Raw genomic sequence first — 21,482 nt, 5'->3', positions numbered from 1 at the left:
CAACACTGGTTATTTCTTATCTTTTGATACTAGCCAGAATGATGTTTTAATTCAGCATCCCTAACTCTAAGAAGGGTAAAATGTGTAATTGATCATTCTGTTTTCCTTCAAAATATGGATGCATGTGGCCATCTTGTCAAATAACAGCAACTGTTAGACAAGTAACAGAGGCTGGAATTAATTCACAATAAAAGAAAAAACCTCCAATAATTAGCCACTTTCAAGATTCCATAACAACTATGAGCACACATGGCTCAAGGTGTCTCCTGACTAGCAATACCTAGTACAAAGAAACACCAAGAACAAGGAGGAGCCAATAGCATCATCATCACAAAAATAATGGTTAAATGAGCACTAAGTACCAGGTACTATTAGAAGCATTTTTATGTTTATTACCACGTTAGTTCTTACTAAGCATCCTAGGACTCAGGAAACATTCCATTTTACTATGGAAAGAACTGAGGCTTAAAGAGAGTAAGTTACTTGATCTACTTGTCCAAAGTAGATCTAGGAAGAGCACGTTTTTCTTAACCTTTGCATTAGCAAGTGGTATCTTCCTCACGGGATGTAAATTCAAAGACAGAAATAGTCCCATCTAGGTCTGACAGTAAGGGGCCTCGTTAAGTATAAAGAAATGAGGATCTCACCATCATTACAGCAGTACTTATAGTCAGTGGTAGTATTAATATAAAATGGGGGGGGTCGGCACCCCCATTATCTCCATCAACCCCTAAGACAATCTAATAAACATATCACCTACAGTGAGTGCTTGTTATTAGTCCCCTAGCCCCCCCTACCAAAGTGTGCTATCCCTAAATTCCCTCTGTATAAACATTCCAGAGTTGCCAGTGTATGTGATTTTGAAAGAATGCTTCTTAGTGTCTCTTTCCTTTTTTAAGATTTTATTTTTGGGTTGGGGGACACCTGGGTAAGTACAATTGGTTGAGCCTCTGACTCTTGGTTTCAGCTCAGGTCTTGGTCTTGGGGGTGATGGAATCCAGCCCTGAGATGGGCTCTGCACTCAGTGCGGAGTCTGCTTGGGATTCTCTCTTCCCTGACCTGTGCCTCGCCCCCTTGCTCTCTTTCTATCTCTAAAATTAAACAAAAACAAAACAAACAAACAAAAAAAACTCAAAAAAAAAAAAAAAAGATTAGGCAGTCCTTCCTGCCCCCACAGTTTCTGTTCCCATGCTTTAATAAAACCATCTAAAAACAACAACCACAACAACAACAAAAAAAAATTTTAAGTAATCTCTACACCTAAGGTGGGCTAGAACTCACAACCCCAAGATCAAGAGTCAGATGCTCTACCAATTGAGCCAGCCAGGCGCACCTAGTGCCTCTCTTTTTCAATATTGGTAGGATTTCTGATTTTTTTATGTTGGTGGAGTTTCTAATTGATGTCCTTGGAAAAAGCAGGTGAAAAAAGAATACTAAAATAAATTGTATTTAATCCTACTCATCCATTTCCATGTATTTAGTTTAATAAACTATTCCAAGCAAGCTTACTGGAATTGAAGTTTACTACTAAATATATGTGTTTAGAAGATAGGGCCCCCTAGAAAGAAATATACTACTTTGTACAGAATTAAAGTAAATATCTAACTGGAGTCCAGAGATTTGTTTTTTAAAGTCTAAATATTTCAAGAACAAATAAAACCACAAATATTATGTTGGCTCAGGCTATTTTGTGGGTTTTCCTGGTTAATGATATTTTAAATTATATTTAGATTTGCTAGTAATTAAAATTAACTGGTCCCTCCCAGTAGTTTGGACTGTTTCAAAATTTAAATAATTCTGGGCCACCGTGGGGCAAGGTTGGTAGTATGTAATCCCCACAAACACCAAGAGAAAAGCAGAACAAGGTCCTTCCCTGTTTCATCCAAACCATACCAAGTCAGAGCCAGTATTCAACTATGGTATCTCCTGATCTAAAAAGCTATGCTCAAGCTTCCATGGTCCTATTATCACAAACAACCTCCCAAATCAGGCATGATTCTTGGTAAGAAATTAACATATTATTTTTTTTTTAAAGGGACACAGACAGATGCATGAATGGGGCACATACTTCAATGCTTTGATGAATATTTCAATGGAAAATTTACAGTCTTGTATTGTGAACAAAAATTTAAAAAGCCAAATAAGTTTTGCCTTAAAGTCCCAAATCCGATCTTAGTTACACTCATAGAAGACACAATCGAAAAGAAAACACATCATTCATGGATACCCAAAACAAGTGAACTCAAATGAAATGTCTAATATTTAACTACTAAGGCTTCAAGCTATCTCAAGATCCATTTCCTAAAATACCTTGCTAGTCTGACTTCAGCAAAGTAAAAAATGCAATCAAAGCATTAAGCTAAAATAAAACGAGCTCACACGTTCAGATTTATTTTCTGTGTAACAACACGCCTGTCAACTATGGCTTGAATCTGGGATGTCAAAAATATTGGCATCAAAATGGCTGGGCCAAAACCAACGGCAAACCTGAATATTGCTTTTTCAATGACAAAGATACCTTTAACTCTGACCAGTTACTCTGGTAACTGGGGGCCCTATCTTCTAAACTCTGCCTTTAACTTGGGACCAGAAGACCTGCTTGATGGAATGGAAAGAACTCCAATCTAGAAACGGACATGGATTCTAGTCTCGTTGATGGTATACCAGGTGGGTAGTTCCTAAGCCATCACTTAACTTTCTCTCTTTCTCAGGGTTTACTTTCCTTATTTACAAAGTTGACTAGACCAACATTTTCTAAACTCACCTGACTGTAGGGTAACTGTTAACAATATGTGTCCCAAGACTCCTTCCCTAGATTCTGTTTCAGGACACCCCTGCATGAGGCCTGGGACCTTATTCTTAATAAGTGATCCAAGTGGTTCTCATCATCTGGTAAGTTTTGCAAACACTGGAGGAAATGATCCTCAACCTGCCTGCTTCTACCTCTGATTCTACACTAGCTGGATAGTTCATAGTGATGACCTAAAAACATACAAAATTATAGGGGTTTAACATCGTTACTGTACAAAGTTACTAGAGATACAAGATCACAGAAGCCAATACATCCACCCATCCATTCCTACCATCATTCATGCCTTTAAACACCAAGAAAGGGGCGCCTGGGTGACTCACTGGGTTGAGCCGCTGCCTTCAGCTCGGGTTGTGATCTCAGGGTCCTGGGATCTAGCCCCGCATCAGGCTCTCTGCTCAGCGGGGAGCCTGCTTCCTCCTCTCTCTCTCTGCCTGCCTCTCTGCCTACTTGTGATCTCTCTCTGTCAAGTAAATAAATAAAATCTTTAAAAAAAAAAAAAACACCAAGAAAAACATCCTTCTAGATTCTAGGCAAGTGGAACACTTTATTTGGTGAGGAAAAAAAGTTTCAACATTAAACTCTCAGCACACTGATATGGAAAGACTTGTGTTAGAGGAAGAGAGAATTGTACACCTAATGTTTTAAGTGAAAAGTACACATCGCACTCTTCCCTTAAGGACCATTATCTGGTGATCCTACCTGTTCCTAGTTAAGGAAAAGCTAGAAGATAGCCTGGCTAAGTCCCTAGTAGCTATAAAACCACATGTTCTGCAGTACTGGAAGGCAATTGTTACAAAGTGAAAAGAAAAAAAAGCAAAACAAAACAACGATAACTGGTTACTAATTCTTCAAATTCAACCCTAGTGGCCAAGAGTCCACAATGTTTTACAAAGAAGGGTTTGTCAGGTCAATGGAGAACCTCTGGTTTCCTTTCTGCATACAAAGGCAGCAACCTTCCATGTTGTTTCCCCTCCTCTCCACAATTTCGCTTCAGGGCGATTTTTCTAGAAGTCTCATAGTCTTCTACTGGGGTTTACTTTTATTCTCTTATTTAGATTTATTAGCAACTGCAAAAGTAACAAAAGAAAAAGAGAAAAACTGCATGGAACACAGAGCAGCAGAGCTGTCAAGGATACTCATTAGCAATCAATTACTATATAGGTGACAACAAAAATGCAAATAAAATCAAGATTAAAACGCAAAACTGAATTTGAGTCCTCCTTGCAACAGGGCAGATAAAAAACAAGAGTGAAACATTACTGCATGCTTCAGCTATTAGAAAAAAAGCTGTAGAGTATATCAGTAAAGCAGCATACTAGTACATTATAATGTTAGTATAAAACATTTTCAAAATGAAACTTGATGCTTGGCATGGAAACAGAATTCTTTAGATTCAGGATCACCCAGGCCAAAAAACTGATTTGTCTCAATGGCAAAAGTGGGGAAACCAACTGTTAAGTACAGTATCACAGAAGCACTGGGTTGAAAGCCACCTATATGTTTAAACACATTTCTGTGAGTGTTGCCCAACGAGCTCTGAAGCAATGTTTTGACAAAAGACCAAACTTCACACTCATTCAAACCAGAAATATAAGATCATAATCCAGGGGACCAGTGCAATGGTGAAGCCTAGAGTGGTAAAGAGCTCCAGTTGGGTTGTCACACGGACCTGAGTTAAAACCCCAAATCAACAAATTACTGTGTGACCTTGAACAAATCATGTAACCTGAGCCTCAATTTCCTCATTTGTAAAATGGAGAAAAGGCTTCGCTTGGCCACTAGGAGACTGAAACAAGGTAATTCGTGTAAAGCATTCAGCTCTGGGCCTGACACAGTCAATAAGCAATAAGCTAACTGTAAAATGAGTATGATGACTTCTTCCAACCTCAAGGCAAGCTGAGTTTCCAAGTAGCCAGGCTAAAAGTTCTAATCAGTAGAAAGAAGACGTTCACATATGCTTATAGAAAGGTAGCTTTTCATGTCTTTCCACATCGCGAACCATTCCCCTTGGTGGTAAAGCAAAACTCATGCCAATGATGTACAGCTCTATACAGAGGACTTCAAGGCAGGCATTCTTAGTTGGGAAGGGCAATTTTCAATGAGATCTGGATTAATGATCTAATAGTTTAAGGGAGTTACAGGTGGTATTATTAGGAGAAGGAAGGAAACAGAGGAAGAAAAAGCCTTCACACCATCCCACACACCATTATTCAATAGAGAAAAAACAATAAAGGTTGACTGTTCACAGTATTCCAAATTGAATTAGAAAATAAAGAAAACAATATCTGGTGAAATATTATAACTCACAGGGAAGAAAGAACTAACACAGCTGTTCATAAGGTTAAAGTGGCCAAACTCATCAAAAAAAGATCAAGAAAGGGAAGGTGAAAAATCAATGGTTCTTAAAGTGTAAGAAACAAACACCCACTCTATCCTTTTAAGATCATGGCTGACATTTCTCACTTGTAACCAGCTGTCCTTACCTGCTCTTCCAAAACATGCCACTAACTTGAGTGTATCTTTAACTTGTACTACCTCCTTAACCAAACATATCACTTTGGTTAAGGAAAAAATAAAGTCCTGTGTATTACTATTTTTCAAAAATTCATGGGAAAATATTAGTAACTTAGTTATCTACTGTGAGAGGTAACATTGGGGAGAAAAAGTTGCTCCTGAAAATAAACCACAGAAAATACATAGGAATATTGTTCAAGGACAACCAAAAACAAGTTTCAAAATTATGCAGATTTTGAAATTCTGAGGTAGGGGCAAGAGTCTTAAGCTGTCAGGTGAAGAGCTAAATTCACGGAGAACAAAAGATATGGAAGTGAAGAAAAGGCTTCATTCAGCAGGGAGAGCACACTAGTGTTTCAATCCACCAGGAGATAGGCAAGCATTCTGATTTAAAAAAATCATGGGATACATTATCTGTCTCAATGTTGCAAAACCTAGCAACAGAAAGTATTTCAGAGGCATTTTTCAAGCACTGCAAGGTATCTTTCTGTACTAGAGAGATTATTGCAAAATGAAAGAAGAGATGGGTCAGATGCTCTAATTAACAGCTTAGCGGTGAAAGGATAATGACACCCGGGATGAAGCTCTCTCACCTAGATAATGGACAGTTTCTTTTTACTGTTTAAGAATCCAGAAGAATCTCCTTCTGCTTTTAAATGCAAATTGCCAATCACTGAAGCACATTCTGCTCTATTCCTTTATCTGAAAATTACTGCAATGGGATCCTGTTCCAGAGCGGACACCATTCAGCCAGGAGAATGGAATTAGGGCAACCACACGCTCTATGGGGATGTTCAGCTCACCACGTCCATGAGCTGTCACTGCTTACACACAGCCTTTTTCGGTGGAGAGACCGCTCTGAGTGCTCAAAATTCGATCTGAAGAAGGAAAACTTTGTTTTGAGGACTATCAAGTCATTAAAGCTTACACACACATTTTAATACCTGCACTGACACCACAGCAATTAAACAGCTCAGAGGCCCCTGGCCTTCAAATGGCAACACTGTTTACTAGAAACTTTTTTTAAAGACAGAATTTCAGTAATAATAGCGTGAGTTGTTATTTGCCTATTCATTACATAGTGAAACAAACAAAAAATACCACCGTGCAAGACAGGTGAGCAAATCAGACTCTGCAGGACTCTCCCCTGTTAAAATTCCCCAGAACAGTGAGCACTGACTTGAAGAGAGGCTTCAACTTAATATATCAAGTGATCAAGGTCAAAAAGAACACTTATTAACCAGAAAAAAACTCAAGAAAGAAATAAACCACAATAGAGGGCATCATCCCACTGTTAAATGTGCAAGATTTCTGCCAAAACCACACTTGGCTTGGTAAATTTTGTCAAGTAAATATAAGCAAATGGTGAAGAAAGCTAGACAAGATAGCCTCACAAAAGGTTAACTCACCTCTAGGCTTTCCAAGTCATACATTAATAATTAACTTTACTTTAAAAAACACACACACACAAAACACCTCTTTTCTAGCTAAGGCAAGTCACACCCTAATGAGTGACTCTTTTTGGTGGTATTTGTCTTAACCCATCCGCTCTCCTCAAAGGCAGACCTCAATCTGCCCCACAGGTGGCCTGACAACCAGCAACAGAGCTACTGAAAATGCACTTCCAATCTCTGAAATGTCAGTGAATGTTAAAGGAGGAGGGAAAGGATCGCATTGGGTTTAGAAAAACGATTTAAATGTTTTCCAAACGCCTGAGTTGAGTATATCTCAGTCAGATGTCAGAGCCTGGCATTCGCTCCTATTTGCACCCACCCACTGAGTGGGGCAATGAACTGCGGCAGACCCCTCAACACGAGAGTGCCGGCAGTTATCATGCACAGAAAATAGAACGCCTGCTTTCTGAAATGCGAAAATGCCAGTGGCGTTAGCCTTATGCTTTTAAAAAACCTAGAAGCGCTTACTAGTTCAATCCATCCCCAAATCCATGCCACCCTTTGAACTTCGCAATTAAGACAGAGGAGAAATTCCGGTCAACTCGCCTTGGGGGGTTGGTCTGAGGGTAGAGGGCTCAAAGAGGGAGGAGGACGGAGAGAGAAAGGGCAAGCCAATGAAAGATACGAAAATTTCCCACCTTTCTTAAATTCTTCCAGCATAGCGTCCAACTTGGTGTCATTGAAAACAAAGTGCAAGGGGTGGTTATAAAATTTAGTGATGGTTTTCAAGGGAGTACAGTCATCTGGATCCACGAAGGCCAAGTCTTTGACGAAGAGGAGGTCCACGATGTTGGAGCGCTCCCCCTCAAATACTGGAATACGGGTGTAGCCGCTCTCCATGATCTCCGACATGGTGTTGAAGTCCAGAATGGCTTCGCCGGTGATCATGAAGCAGTCCCGGAGCGGAGTCATCACGTCCTCCACTGTCTTGGTGCGGAGCTCCAGCGCCCCTTGGATGATGTTCAGCTCCTCCTTAACGAGGTCGTTGTAGGGGTCGGTGACCCGGAGCATCTCCAGCAGTTTTTCCCGGTTATAGACAGTGCCTATCTCCTGGCCCAGGACGCAGTCCAGCAGCTTGCTAACCGGGTAAGAAGCGGGGAAGGTCATCATCATGAAAAACTTGGTGAGGAAGATGGTGTTGGCCCCTACAGCCAGGCCGTGCCGGGAGCAGATGGCCTGGGGCACGATTTCCCCGAAGATGACGATGCCGATGGTGGAGACCACCACCGCCACGAGGCCTGAGCCGGCGATGTCGTCGAGCAGGATGGTGAGCGTGGTGTTGACCAGCACGTTGCCCAGCAGCAGCGAGCACAGCAGGTAGTTGCCCTGCCTGCGCACAGGCTCGATGCGCTTGGCGTAATTCTTCTCCTTCTCCGTGCCGCAGTTCTGCACGATGCGCAGCTCCATCGGGTCCAGGGCCATCAGCCCCAGGTTGAGGCCGCTGAACATCCCCGACAGACACAGGAGCAGCGAAATGAAGATCACCTGCAGCCAGAAGGGCAGCAGGAACTTCTTCTCCTCGCCCACAATCATCTTGGTGTCCTCGCCGTCGTGATAAATCCAGGTGGTCTCGGCCCACGGGGGCGGCGGGAGCCCGGCCACCCCGGAGCCGCCCTTGCCCCCGACGGCGCCCCCCGCGGACCCCGGGCCGCCGGCGCCCAGGGCTGGCGTGGAGAGCGATGTGCACAGGTAATAGGACTTGCTCTTCTCCATCTTGCGCAGCGGTTTGATCTCGATCTCAATGATGCCCGATGTACGGCGGTTGAGAATGATGTGGGGCAAGATGATGATATCGGAGGTGCGGATGCCGCAGCGCTGGGGGCCGCTGTCCGGCTCTGGCGGCGCGGGGCCCCCGAGCCCGCGCTCGCCCGGGCTGTGGCGCCGCCGCTCATGCTCCGTGAAGGCGATGCGGGACCACGTCTCGTTGTTGATGTTCTGCCCGTACACCCGCAGCTTGACCCGGGTCCGCTCGCTCACCCGCAGCGCCCCCCCTTCCATGAACGACACGTCGTTCGTGTCCTCCAGCCGCAACCCGATGATCACCGTCTCCTCGTTCTCGCCCGCTGCTGCGCAGCCGCCCGCGCCGCAGCAGCAGCTCAGCAGTAGCAGCGGCAGCAGCCGCCCCGCCGCTGCCTGCAGGACCCCCCGGCCGCGGGCGCTGAGGCTGCGGCGCGCCGCCATCTTCCAAGTGGGCAGTGCGGCGGCTGCCTGCCCGCCCGCCATCTTTACTTCGGGTTCACAAGCGCCACAGCCAATCATAAGGTGGCTGCTCCAGCTGCGGCTTCATCCTTCCCACCCGGCGGCGCGAGCGCAGGCACCGGCCCCTGGGCGAGATTGCAGCGGAGCGTCCGCACACACTGTTCAGCAGTCTGGCTCCCTGACTGACACTGACTCGGCCTCTGCTAGCTGAGGAACCTGGAGACTCGCGGGAGGGGGCAAAGGGAGGGGGAAGAGCCAGCCGCTCCAGCGAGAGGCAGGCGGACCAGCCAATCACGCGCGGGTGCCCGCCCTCCCAGCCAGGGGGCTGGAATGGGGGCGTGGTCATGAGTGGAGCCGCAGACCAATAACAAGGTAGGTGGGTGGGGCGATGAAGGCCACCGTGCCCCTCAGCACGCCAAGTTTCCAAGTGAAAGGCGCGTGACTCTTGTGTATGTGCGAGGGGAGGAGGTGTGGCCAGCTGGGGCCCGAGAGCCAGTCATAGATGAGAGCTGTACGAAAGGGGGCGGGGCCTCGAGTCCAGCTACCAATGAAAAGGGGCCGTCTGTGGGTCTGGCTCTCCCTGAGGGGCCTCGGTAGTAGATTCCCGCACCTGGCTAGACCGTGTGGGGCTGACGTCCTGGGGCGCTAGGCGGTCGGTTTTCCCTGCACCGCATTGCCGTCTCCCGCAGTGCTCAATGTTCGCGCGGAGAGGAGCTGCCCCAGGAGTCCGAAAAGCCGACCAGGGAGGTCCTAAGATGCACATTTGCCTGAAAAGCCGGGATACCGGCTGCGCCTCCCACCTCTACTTGTCCGCGCCGCTCTGCCCGGGATAAGTGGCGGCTCGGGGGCCCCGGCACCTATCGACCCGCTTCTTCTGGAGCCACTCAGTTCTCCCCATGGGATGCGCTCACTCTGCAGCTTGTGGTCACCTGGCGCCACCTGCCGGCCACTTGGACACCCTGCAATGCTTTTCAGGTCTGCAAACCCCCAAAGCTGTGCCAGAGGTGAAGAGGTTACCCTGAAGCAGTTTCCCCACCTTACAAGTCAAGAATCCCCTTATTATACCACAAAGCTATCGTAATCAAAACAATATGGTGTTGACATGAAGAAGGCACATAGGTCAATGGGAGGGAATAGCGAGCCCAGAAATAATCCCACGCATACATGGTTAATTGAATTTAGGACAAAGGAGTCAGGAGTATACAATGGGGAAAGGACAGTCTCTTCAATGGGTGGTGTTGGGAAAACGGGACAGCTCCATATGAATGAATGAAACTAAGCCTCTATCTCACAATACATAAAAATTAATTCATAATGGGTTAAAGACAAATGTAAGCTCTGAAACCGTGGAACTCTGAGAAGAAAAGGTGGCAAGCTCTTTGACATTGGCTGTACTGATTTTTTAAAAAATTCTGGATCTGACTCCAAAGGCAAAGTAAACAAAAGCAAAAATAAACACATGGGACTATAACAAACTAAAAAGCTTTGGTACCCTGAAGGAAACCAACAGAACAAAAAGGCAACCTACTCAATGAAAGAAGATATTTGCAAATCACATATCTGATAAGGATTTAGTATCCAAAACATATAAAGAACTCACATAACTCAACAACAACCAAAAAGCAAACAACCCAATTTTAAAAATGGGCAAATGATCTGAATAGACATTTTTTTTCTGAAGAAGACATGCACATGGTCAACAGACACATGAAAAGATGTTCGACATCACTAATCATCAGAGAAATGCAAATCAAAACCACAATGAAATATCACTGTTACAATGACTATTACCAAAAAGACAAGAAATAACAAGTGTTAGACAGGATGTGGAGGCAAGAACCCTCCTATACTGTTAATGGGAATCAACTTGGTGCAGACACCATGGAAAACAGTATGAAGATTCCTCAAAAAAATAAAAAATAAAATTTCCATATGACCCAACTATCCCTCCTCTGGTTATTCAGCCAAAGAATACAAAAACACTAATTTGAAAAGATATATGCACCCCTATATTCATAAAAGTGTTATTTACAATAGCCAAGATATGGAAATACAATGGATTATAGTACTCGGTCATTAAAAAAAAAAAAAAAAGAAGGAAATCTTGCCATTTGCGGTAACGTAGATAGATGTTGAGGGCATTAGATTAAGTGAAATAAGTCACAGGACAAAGAATGACACAGTACAATTTCACTTATATGTGGAATCCAAACAACAAAATGAACAAAAAAAATGAACAAAAAAAGAACCCAAAAACAAACTCATACAAACAGAGAACAGACTGATGGTTACCAGAGGCAGGAGGGGTTAGAGTTAGGCAAAATGGGAGAAAGTGCTCACCTGAATGGTGCTGATGGTAACTACAATTATTGTATGGTCACTTTATAGACTCTACAAATACCAAATTTAACACTGTACACCTGAAACTTATATAATGTTATATACCAATTTTATCCCAATAATTAAAAAATAAGGGGCACTTGAGTGGCTCAGTTGGCTAAGCATCCAACTCTTGATTTTGGCTCAGGTCATAATCTCAGGGTCATGAGATGGAGCCCTAATCTGGGCTCCATGCTGTGCATGGAGTCTGCTTGAGATTTTCTCTCTCCCTCTCCCTCTGCCACTCTGCCCTCATTCACACTCTTACTCTCTCTAAAAAAAAAAAAAGTAAACAAAATAATTTTAAAAGACGATAACTCGCGGGGCACCTGGGTGGCTCAGTGGGTTAAAGCCTCTGCTTTCGGCTCAGGTCATGATCCCAGGGTCCTGGGATCGAGCCCCGCATCGGGCTCTCTGCTCATCAGGGAGCCTGCTTCCTCCTCTCTCTCTGCCTGCCTCTCTGCATACTTGTGATCTCTGTCTGTCAAATGAATAAATAAAATCTTTAAAAAAAAAAAAAGAAGAAGAAGATAACTCGCATATTCTTGCTGAAAGTATATATGCCTGGGCCCCATTCCATGTTTACTGAAGGGGCATGACTCAGGAATCTGTATCTCTAACAGGCAGCCAGGCAAGTCTGGGCAATGGCAGGGGGCAGACATCCTAAGAGAACCATAAAGCGTTCTTTTTCTTTTTAAATATTCATTCATTCATTCATTCACTCATGAGAGAGAGAGTAGGAGGAGGAGCAGAGAGAGAGGAACAAGGGGACTCTGCGCTGAGCAGAGCCCGACACTGGGCTTGATCTCAAGGCTCTGAGATCAGGACCTGAGCCAATATCAGGCTTCCAACACTCAACCAACTGGCCCACCCTAAGTTTCCTAATCACACTGAGCAAACCCTGCTAGGTCCATGGGTTGCTCAGGAGAAAAAGATCCTGAGGGTGCCTGGCTGGCTCCGTTGATAGAGCATGGGACTCTTGACCTTGGGGTTTTGAGTTCAAGCCCCATGTTGGGCATAGAGGTTACCTAATTAAAAAAGAAAAAGAAAACTTAAAATCCAGGAGAAAAAAGCCCTGAAAACCCAACTCCCCAGGACGCCCAAACCACTGTGTACAGGAGGAGTCACTGTAGCAAAGTAACTGCCAAATTGGTCTTTTTGTTGCAACTTAAACATCCAAAATACAATTGCTATTTTCCTTTTCTTTTTTTTAATTCTGCAAGCACATTTTCTTCCCTTTTCGTAAACAGGTCAGATTTTTCTGATTAATTTCTGGTAGGGGTGACAGCAATGTCCTCCTAATGGTTCCTTCCTCTTCCACATCTGCGTGTTTCCCTTCTCAGCCCAGCAGCCAGAGTGGTCTTGTTAAGTCAAATCCTGTTGTTCCTTTGTTTGAAGTCCTCATCTGACTTCCCATTTCATCACATAAAAGCCACAGTCCCTACAATATCCCACAAGGCTCAGAAGGGTGTGCTGCCGCCTCCCCTGATTTTTCCGACCCCATCACCTGCTGCTCCAGCCAGTTTCTCCTAGCCCTCTCTCATTCATTTCAGGGATGCTCTCTGAGGAGCCTGTGTACCTGCCATGTTTCCTGTTCCTGGGACTCTCTTGTCCCCGATGTCAGCATAGCCCAACATCCCCCCCTCAAGACTGCCCAAAGGCCACCTTTTTTTTTCTTTTTTAAGATTTATTTACTTATTTGAGAGAGAGAGAACATGAGTGGGAGGGACAGAGAGAGAGGGAGAGAGACTCTGAAGAAGACTCCGCACTGAGCACAGAGCTGGACATGGGGCTCATCATCATGGATCCTGAGATCACCACCTAAGCCGAAACCAAGAGTCGGACTCTCAACCAACTGTGCCACCCAGGCGCCCTAAAGGCCACCTTTTTCTAAACTCACGAACACTCCATTCACTCCGTCTCTGCTTTATTGTCCTTAATTTTGTTTATTATCTGTCCCCTTCCACTAGGGCTTGAACTTCGTGAGGATAAAGATTTTGTCTCTTTTGTTCACGGCTATATCACCAGGGCCTAGAACAACAGTAGATGTTGAAAAGAGAATCCATAGAATGTTATAGAAATGAAAGAATTTTTATTCTGATTGTTTTCAACTAATGGCCCTGACTCTACTTTCTAGCCCTTCAGGTTCTGGCAATCCTTCCCCCACCACCAATTCACTGACTGCTATATCTGAAAAATAAGTTCAGATGGAAAAAACCCAATTCACAAACTTGGCATGCATTTATAAAAATAACACTATCAAAGTGTAGAATCAAAAAAAGTTGAGATTTTTAGGGATATATGACAAAGTTAAATATAGAGATGGTCTTTCGAAGTCAGCTGATTGAAAATGAAACTGTTTTAACTTCTCAAAAAAGTGTGAATTCAAGTGTGTTTAAGGGAGCTAAGAGGGAAGACCATTAAAGGCTCACAAATGCTGAAGATACACTTTAAAAATAAGTGTGGAGAAGGGGGGCAGGGGAGAGCTGGCCAAACGTACAGATATTTCCTGTGCATTGCAGAGAAAGCTAGAACAGTCAGGAAAACATGGCATTCAGCAGTTTAGAAACAAGTTACAAATTCAGGACTTCAAAGCAAAGAATATAAGGAAGGACCCACTGGAACAACTTATAATATAAAAGTAACCAAGCTCAGGGGCGCCTGGGTGGCTCAGTCAGTTAAGTATCTGACTCTTGATTTCAGCTCAGGTCATGATCTCAGGGAGATCAAGCCTTGAGCTGGGCTCACACGTTGGGCGTGCAGCCTGCTTGGGATTCCCTCTTTCCTGCTCTCTCTTGCAGCCCCCCACCATAAAAATAAAAAACAAACCAAGCTCAAATTCACACAGGGATCACTAAGTGATTTTTATCCTGAGTGGTGCCGGGGGCAGGGGGGTTCATATATTTCATGTAGATCCAAGACACAGACCAATCTAGACACCTAAGCCAGGCACATTTTCCTCAGAAAGAAGGATCTTCCTTCCAGTTTGGAGGCTTGTTAGCTCCAAGAATGACCCTCTCCTTAGAGAGGGGCTTCTGGTACAGGCTTCTCGTGACTTCCAGGGGCTTTCCAGTCTGCCCATCTGTATGAATGGAGGACAAAGGCAACACTTGCTTCTAGGGATGTCATTTTAAATCTGGAAGAAAACAAATACAATGAAACTTTGAATTCTCATCATATCTCACCTCCGAAATAGGCTACAAAAGGCCCGAGATGGCCAAGTGGGTGCCGCAGGAGTCGAATCCTGGGTGGTTCTGACTTTGACCTTAAGCAATTCATTCAGGAAAAGCCAGAACTTTCTAGTAAACACCTTTTCCTACCTAACCCTCTCTTGCCAGAGTGCTTCACTGGCCACTAAAGGGGAAGAATGAATATTCCATTCCCTCAGCTGCAAAAGAAAAGCTACCATGTGTGTGGATTCCAGGATTTGGGAAATCACTCCATCCAGAGCTAAAGTCATTTTGAGGGGTGCCTGGGTGGCTCGGCCATTAAGTATCTGCCTTGAGCTCAGGTCATGATCCAGGGGTTCCGGGATCGAGCCCTCCAGGAACTGGGGAAATACTGGAGTTACCCAGACTTTCCCTACAATGAAATCTGTTTCCCCTGAAGCAACATCATTCACTTGTTTAAATAAAAAGACAAGAGATCTTTTAGTTCAGATGAGAACTCGGCATAACAGTGGGCCAAAAACAAACAGAAGAAGCCAGAATCAAGAATCGCATCAAGTCAGCAATGCCATTTACCTGCTCTAGAGGAAAAGCTTTCTTCAGGCTTTACTTCCCACCTTTTCTAGATATTTTCTGGATGTAGTCAGTGGAGTAGGAAGAGAAAGAAAAAAGCAGCTTTTTGATGGAGTTGGGAGAAACCTTCCTCCCTTGATATGAACCCAAGATCCTTGGGTGCAGCCTCCCTGGGAATCCTGAGTCTCCTGTCAGGCACTCAGAGGGGTTCAAGGGAGACTCCGACTGCCCCTCCCACCCCCACCAAAGGTTCTAGGCCCCTCCACAATGGAGCCTTGGGAGCTGGGCAGCACCCTACGTGGCCACTACCCTTGTCCCAGGGGACCTGCCCCTCCCGACCCTTCTATGGGGCAAAACCAAGGGTCTCCTGGGCTCTGCACAGTCACCTGCTTCCTTCCTTCTCAGCCCCTTGACCTGGACTACTCAGAGAAAGGTGTTTCTGGGCTAAAAGTCCACTGTTGGCTCTGCTCCAGGACCCCTGTCCTCCTGACTGCCAGGCCTGCAACTGTAGGATTTTCTAAAATCTCTTAGGATGTTCTTTCTCAGTGCTGTTCCATCTCAGTTCCAGCTTCCAGCTCTGTCTTGGACAAACGCGTAAGAAAGATTCTGAGCTTCATATCCTTATCACTGTGACTAAAACACTCAACCCAGGTCATGATTTGGGGGAAACTCTTCACTTCCATAATTTTAAAATGTTGACCCATGTGAATATCATCTATTTAAAGATCTGAATTTAAAAACCACATTTGGGGAGTGAGGAACAGGTAGTTGATAAGAAAGACTGATAGGAGGCTGGTAAGTAGGAATGGGAAACCAGGGAGAAGAACCATCCTAAATGCCCAATTCTGAGCCCTTCTGTGAGATTGAGACCAGCAGCAGTCTCATACTAGAGCTGGAATTTATTATTATAACTCCAGTCATAAAATGCCAATTTTCCCATACCAGCTGAGCTCATTCCCTTGGTCTTTTTTCCATATTCTCTGAAGCTGGAGCAAGAAATCTACTCCATTAAGTCAGGACCCCTCCCCATGTATAGACAAATAATATGCCAGATCTCAATGGGGCGGGGGGATCTCTTATTTATTTTTATTTTTTAGATGAAATCAAAGAGGGAGACAAACCATATGAGATTCTTTTTTTTTTTTTAAGATTTTATTTATTTATTTGACAGACAGAAATCACAAGTAGGCAGAGAGGCAGATGCGGGGGGGGGGGGGGGAACCAGGCTCCCTACTGAGCAGAAAGCCCAATGCGGGCCTCGATCCCAGGACCCTGAGATCATGACCTGAGCCGAAGGCAGAGGCTTTAAACCACTGAGCCACCCAGGCGCCCTCTTATTTTTAGTTCCTCTGGGATCCCCATTTGTTTTATTTTAAACATCACTAAAGACTTATTTCTCCTCATTTATTAATACATCTCAATTCTCTGTTTCCTCTTTAAATTTTAACTAAAGTTTTATATCTTACTTTTTTCCCCATCTCTTTGTTTCTCCTTTACCATTCATTCATTCGATATATATTGTATAACTAATAAGTTCCAGACATTGTACTAGGCACTGTGGAGCTATATTACTGAATCAGCAGTTACCCCAAAATCCTACCAGTAAAGAGGTTGGGAAACATATGCTACCTAATGACACACGCAGGATAGAACATCAAAAGTCTTAAGAAGTAGTACACATAAAGTGGGAGAATTGACACCTCACGGGCTTTGAGTTGGTCCTTGAAAAACAGACAGGTTTTTAGATATGCCCGTGTTAAGAGCTAGTCCAAGAAAGATGTCTTTGTGTGCTTGGACTACCATAACAAAATATCATAGACTGGGTAGCTTAAACAGAGAAATGTATCTTCTCACAGTTCTGGAAGTCAGAAGCCCCAGATCAAGGTCATGTAGGGTTGGTTTCTGGTGAGAGCTCTCTTCTTGACTTCCAGATGGCCTCTTTGTCCTCACCTGGCTTTTCCTCTAAGTTTGAATGTGGAGAGAGAGAATGAGCTCCCTGGTATCTCTTGTAAGGGCACTAATCTTATTAGATCAGGGCCCCATCTTTATGACCTCATTTAACCCCAGTTACTTCTTTGGAAGCCCCACCTCCAAACATAACCACATTTGAGGGTTAGGGTGTCAACACAGGAATTGGAAGGTAGAGCAAGGGGAGAGACACAAGTATTCAGTCCATGACCAAGGAACTGAGAGAGAAGAAAGAGGGGAGAGGCATCCTAATGGGGAGAAAACTATGAAGTGAGATGGCAAAGGGCGCAGCATTTGGGGGACACTATGTAGTCAAATTTGGTTCTGAAGCCCATAAAGAGGAATAGCAAGAATAATGTTGGAAAGTTGATCTGGCCAGTTGGTGGTGAATTGAATGCCAAGTTTAGAGATTTAGATTTAATTCTGTAGGCACTCGGAGCTATAAAAAGTTGTAAGTAGAAGAGCTGTGTTACAGGAAGATTAACTGACAGCACCAGCGTCCTGAAGCTGGGGTTCTGCCAGTGTAGGAATCTGGGAAACTCCCGACACTCCGAGCAGAAAAAAAACCTTCACGGTTTACAAAGCACTTTCCCATCTGCTGTCTTGACTGACCTTCACAATTAGAACTAAAGGATACACCATTTCTCCAGCCACATTTAGGACCAAAAAACAAACAAACAAATAAACAAACAAAACAAAACAAACAAAAACTAAAAACAAACAAACAAACAAAAAAAACAGATATAACTAGCTTGTGCCACAGGAATCCCCAGAAAATGGGACCCCTGCTCTGGGAGTCCACACCTGAACCACAGCTACTATCACTGGTGTTTGCACAGTAATTACGAATCTTAGAGCCAACATGAGTTTTCCAGGCTGGCCTAGATTCTTGATCATAGGTGAGACTTCCTGATACATTTTTCAAACTTCTAAAAAAAAAAAAATGTTAACATCATAGACGTGCATAAAACATAAATGTAAAGTAGATGACCATAGAATTTATCATCCAAAACAGACCCCGTTTGAGAGTGAAAAAAGAGTGCTATTAATAATTAACCTAGTTTGAGACTTAAACTGGGACAGTCCCAGGCAAAGATTATGTTCACCTTGTGATAAAGGGAACCGCCCCCTAGTTGAGAAAAACCCTCTAGATCCCTTCTAGATCACTCGTCTTCTCCAGCCTAGATGTAACCACTATCCTTACTTTTGTAATAATCACTGTTCCTTTTTCACTGCTGTATTTTTTTTAATTGGGGAATTCCCAAAAGGAGAGCAAGGACAGACCCTAGAACACAACAGGATTGTACTAGACCCCGTTTAGTGTCAGTTCCAACACTTTGTAGGCTCTACCCGCATTGTACCAGTCATTTAAATATCCTCAGCCTTGGTTTTCCCTTGCGTTAAAGTAGAAAAATCAGCATCGTGAAGGAGGCAAAAGGGAGTCATTTTCAGTAAAGACACAACTTGGAGCATGTGGCATAGTTTATACCCACAGTGAATCTTCCTCATTATCTCGAGAAATCACCGTTTTTAAAGGGCTGTATCAGCTTTATGGGCTCCTCTTCCATTATTTAGAAGCAAAACTAAAAATACCTCCCTCGCAACATTTCCCTCGTTAGAGCCAAATGAAAGAAATAATAAGGTTAATAAGAAAAAGAAATAAGGACAGTTAATAAAAGATGAACTACCAAGCCTGGAAGCGGCACGGATCCTTCTGTGCTTGCTGGGCAAACCTTTCCTTGACGTAGCAACTTGACATTTGGAGGCTTTGCTTTCCAGGGGATGTTCATTTAATATTCACAAAGAAAGTTCTGTGATGGAGGCTTGTTAACTCTGGGAACAGAGACTAAACAGTCCAGACCACCTCACCCGACACAATTAGGCTCTGAGTTATAGGTCAAATTACCATATGCAGCCCCAGAACCCCAGTTCCCTCCTGCGAGCATCCCTGAGAAGCTCCGCATGTCCTTCTTGGCTTCTGCTTGTAATGAATTAAATATATAAGTCAGATTCCTAGATTAGGCCACAGATCAGCCATCGTTTGAACAATCCCGGGGAAAAAGCCCTCACTAGTAACTCTGCTGAAAATGTGTTCATTCTAGTCCAAGAGCAGGCCACAAACTCAAAAGCCTATAGGGGTGAGTAAAGCGAGCGGGACAGGGATGGAGGCAAGCAGACAAAAGGGGCACACTCTGGCTGAAGGGGAACCCTTTCCACTCCGGTCATGGCAACTGGGCAGAAACACAAGGCTCGCGTGGCCAACATTTCTACTTTTCCAAGAGAAGTCAGAAATTCATATTTTATGTAAAACCTTCTAATTTATAAATGCAGGCAATGAATTCAATTTTAAAAAAGCACTGTGACCTCCCCAGAACCTAGATCCGTAAATCTGTTTCCCAGCCCGGCCGGGAGTGAAGCGTATACCAAGTTCAACACCCTTCTTTTACAGGCAGGGAAAATGAACTGCCAAGTGGACACAAGGTTTTCCTACGGCCAAGTAACTAGTTTGGCAGCAGAGCCAGATCGAGGAAAGAATACCTGCTTTCGGTCTCCTGCATCACTTCTCATTCCACAGATGAGAAGAGAGTTAATGGCTTTAGGCCTAGTTAAAAAGTTAATAGACCCAAGTCTGGCTTACAGGGCCCCGGAACAGTATCCATACACGTTCTCCTTTACTTTCTTGGGCTTCTGGACAACATAGAGGACGTGGGGGGCTATTATTATGAAGCAGAGAAATATAGGACGTGGGGGGCTATTATTATGAAGCAGAGAGTAGCATTCGAGCAGAACATTTTTGTCCCAAATTGATTTTCCCTCACCTGCAGCATACCAGGCTACATGGCTCTGCTCCATGAAAGGAGGGGCTGGCATGTTCCCGTTGGGGAAGGGGATTGGTACAGTCGTCAGTCCAAGACAAGCAAGGCTCACGCAGCAGGAGAAGATTAAGTACAAAACTTACATTCACATAACACTCCCATTAACCTCAGTGGGAGCTGTGCTTGCAGAAACTGCGGGGTCAGCAGTCGAACGGAGACAGGAATGAGGCACTAAGGCTCAAGTCATAGGTTATTATTAGGACTGTGTAACTCCAGGCCCATATTTGCAAAAGAGTTCATTTTTATTACCTAGTGAGCTCTCCCTCTACTGACTCTTCCAGCAGGGTCTTCGAAAAAAAAAAAAACTCTGTTTAGACCTCATCTGTGCTGTCTGTGCAGTTAAAGAAACTTGGCAAATCGCAGAAGTCAGGAGAGGTGCCAGCGTTTAGAAAATAGGCTTAGCTGTTTTGGTCCTGCTGGCCCACGGGGTTCATCATCTTTGATTGTTAGTGATCTGGGCCTAGGACAGTGCCTGGTACAGAATAGGTACTTAATAATAGTTAGTGAATAAATGAAAGACTGAATGGATAGCTTCACATTCCTTGCCAGGCTCATTGAGCAAACCTCCCAATCTAATAAGGCAGAATTAGTCACTCCTTTGCTGCTTCCTAGGAGCCATCCAAGGAAAGGCCAAGAATCAATACGAGAAGCAGGCTCTGCTGCTCTCTTGGCGTAGAGCCATGCCCTTTTCAGCCGTGTGTGGCTGGAGGTGGGGGGCGGGTGGGATTCTGTTTAAGCTACTGCTGGGCTCTGTCTAGTAGGTAAGCTGCAAAGCCTCTGCAGGCTTACCTGATTTTTAAAAAATATCTGTTTGTTTTAGAGAGAGAAAGAAAGCATAAGCAAGGGTGGTGGGAGGTGCGCAGAGGGAGAGAAAGAATCCAGAAGCAGAATTCCCAACTCAGAGCTCCATCCCAGGACCCTGTGATCATGACCTGAGCCGAAATCAAGAGCCGGCTACCCAACTGACTGAGCCACTCAGGCGCCCCTTACCTGATTTTTTTTTTTTTTTTAAAGTCTGGGCATCTCATCTTTTTTTTTTTTTTTTAAGATTTTATTTATTTATTTGACAGAGAGAGATCACAAGTAGGCAGAGAGGCAGGCAGAGAGAGGGAAGCAGGCTCCCTGCTGAGCAGAGAGCCCAATGTGGGCTCGATCCCAGGACCCTGGGATCACAACCTGAGCTGAAGGCAGAGGCTTAACCCACTGAGCCACCCAGGCACCCCCCTCCCTTACCTAATTTTTAAATGAATTCTCTTCCTATGAAAACAAAGGACTGAAAATACTATGTTTGGTACAATAATCAATTAAGAGAAAATCTGCTCCTTAAACCCATTAAGGCCAATTTTTTCCCCATTAAAAAAAAATTTTTATTAACATATGATGTATTATTAGCCCCAGGGGTACAGGTCTGTGAATCACCAGGTTTACACACTTCACAGCACTCACCATAGCACATACCCTCCCCAATGTCCATAACCCCCAGCAACCCTCAGTTTGTTTTGTGAGATTAAGAGTCTCTTATGGTTTGTCTCCCTCCCGA

General features: G+C 44.2%; 2 protein-coding genes across 7 annotated transcripts in view; both read right to left on the bottom strand.

Moving 5' to 3' along the window:
- Positions 1–9,263, bottom strand: part of CNNM2 (cyclin and CBS domain divalent metal cation transport mediator 2) — a 154,921-nt gene extending 145,658 nt beyond the window's left edge. For 2 of the 6 annotated variants that reach the window (XR_004278842.1, XM_032313644.1), the window contains exon 1: positions 7,419–9,256. Coding sequence is in view for 3 of the 6 variants with exons in the window: in XM_032313644.1 (XP_032169535.1) it covers positions 7,419–9,039 (1,621 nt within the window). In the remaining 3 variants the exon portion in view is untranslated. Of the gene's footprint in view, positions 1–7,418 lie in introns of all 6 variants that reach the window. The other 4 variants (XR_004278844.1, XR_004278843.1, XM_032313646.1 and 1 more) reach the window with 4 other exon arrangements.
- A 3,959-nt stretch (positions 9,264–13,222) lies between these two features.
- The window catches only part of AS3MT (arsenite methyltransferase), a 29,243-nt gene continuing 20,983 nt past the window's right edge, over positions 13,223–21,482 (bottom strand). Inside the window, exon 11 of the mRNA XM_032313005.1 lies at positions 13,223–14,494. Coding sequence (XP_032168896.1) covers positions 14,489–14,494 — 6 coding nt within the window. The 3' untranslated portion in view covers positions 13,223–14,488. The remainder of the gene's footprint in view (positions 14,495–21,482) is intronic.

Source organism: Mustela erminea, chromosome 14 (assembly GCF_009829155.1).
Source record: "Mustela erminea isolate mMusErm1 chromosome 14, mMusErm1.Pri, whole genome shotgun sequence".
Classification (NCBI taxonomy): domain Eukaryota; kingdom Metazoa; phylum Chordata; class Mammalia; order Carnivora; family Mustelidae; genus Mustela; species Mustela erminea.
This window is presented reverse-complemented; position numbering and strand designations above follow the sequence as displayed.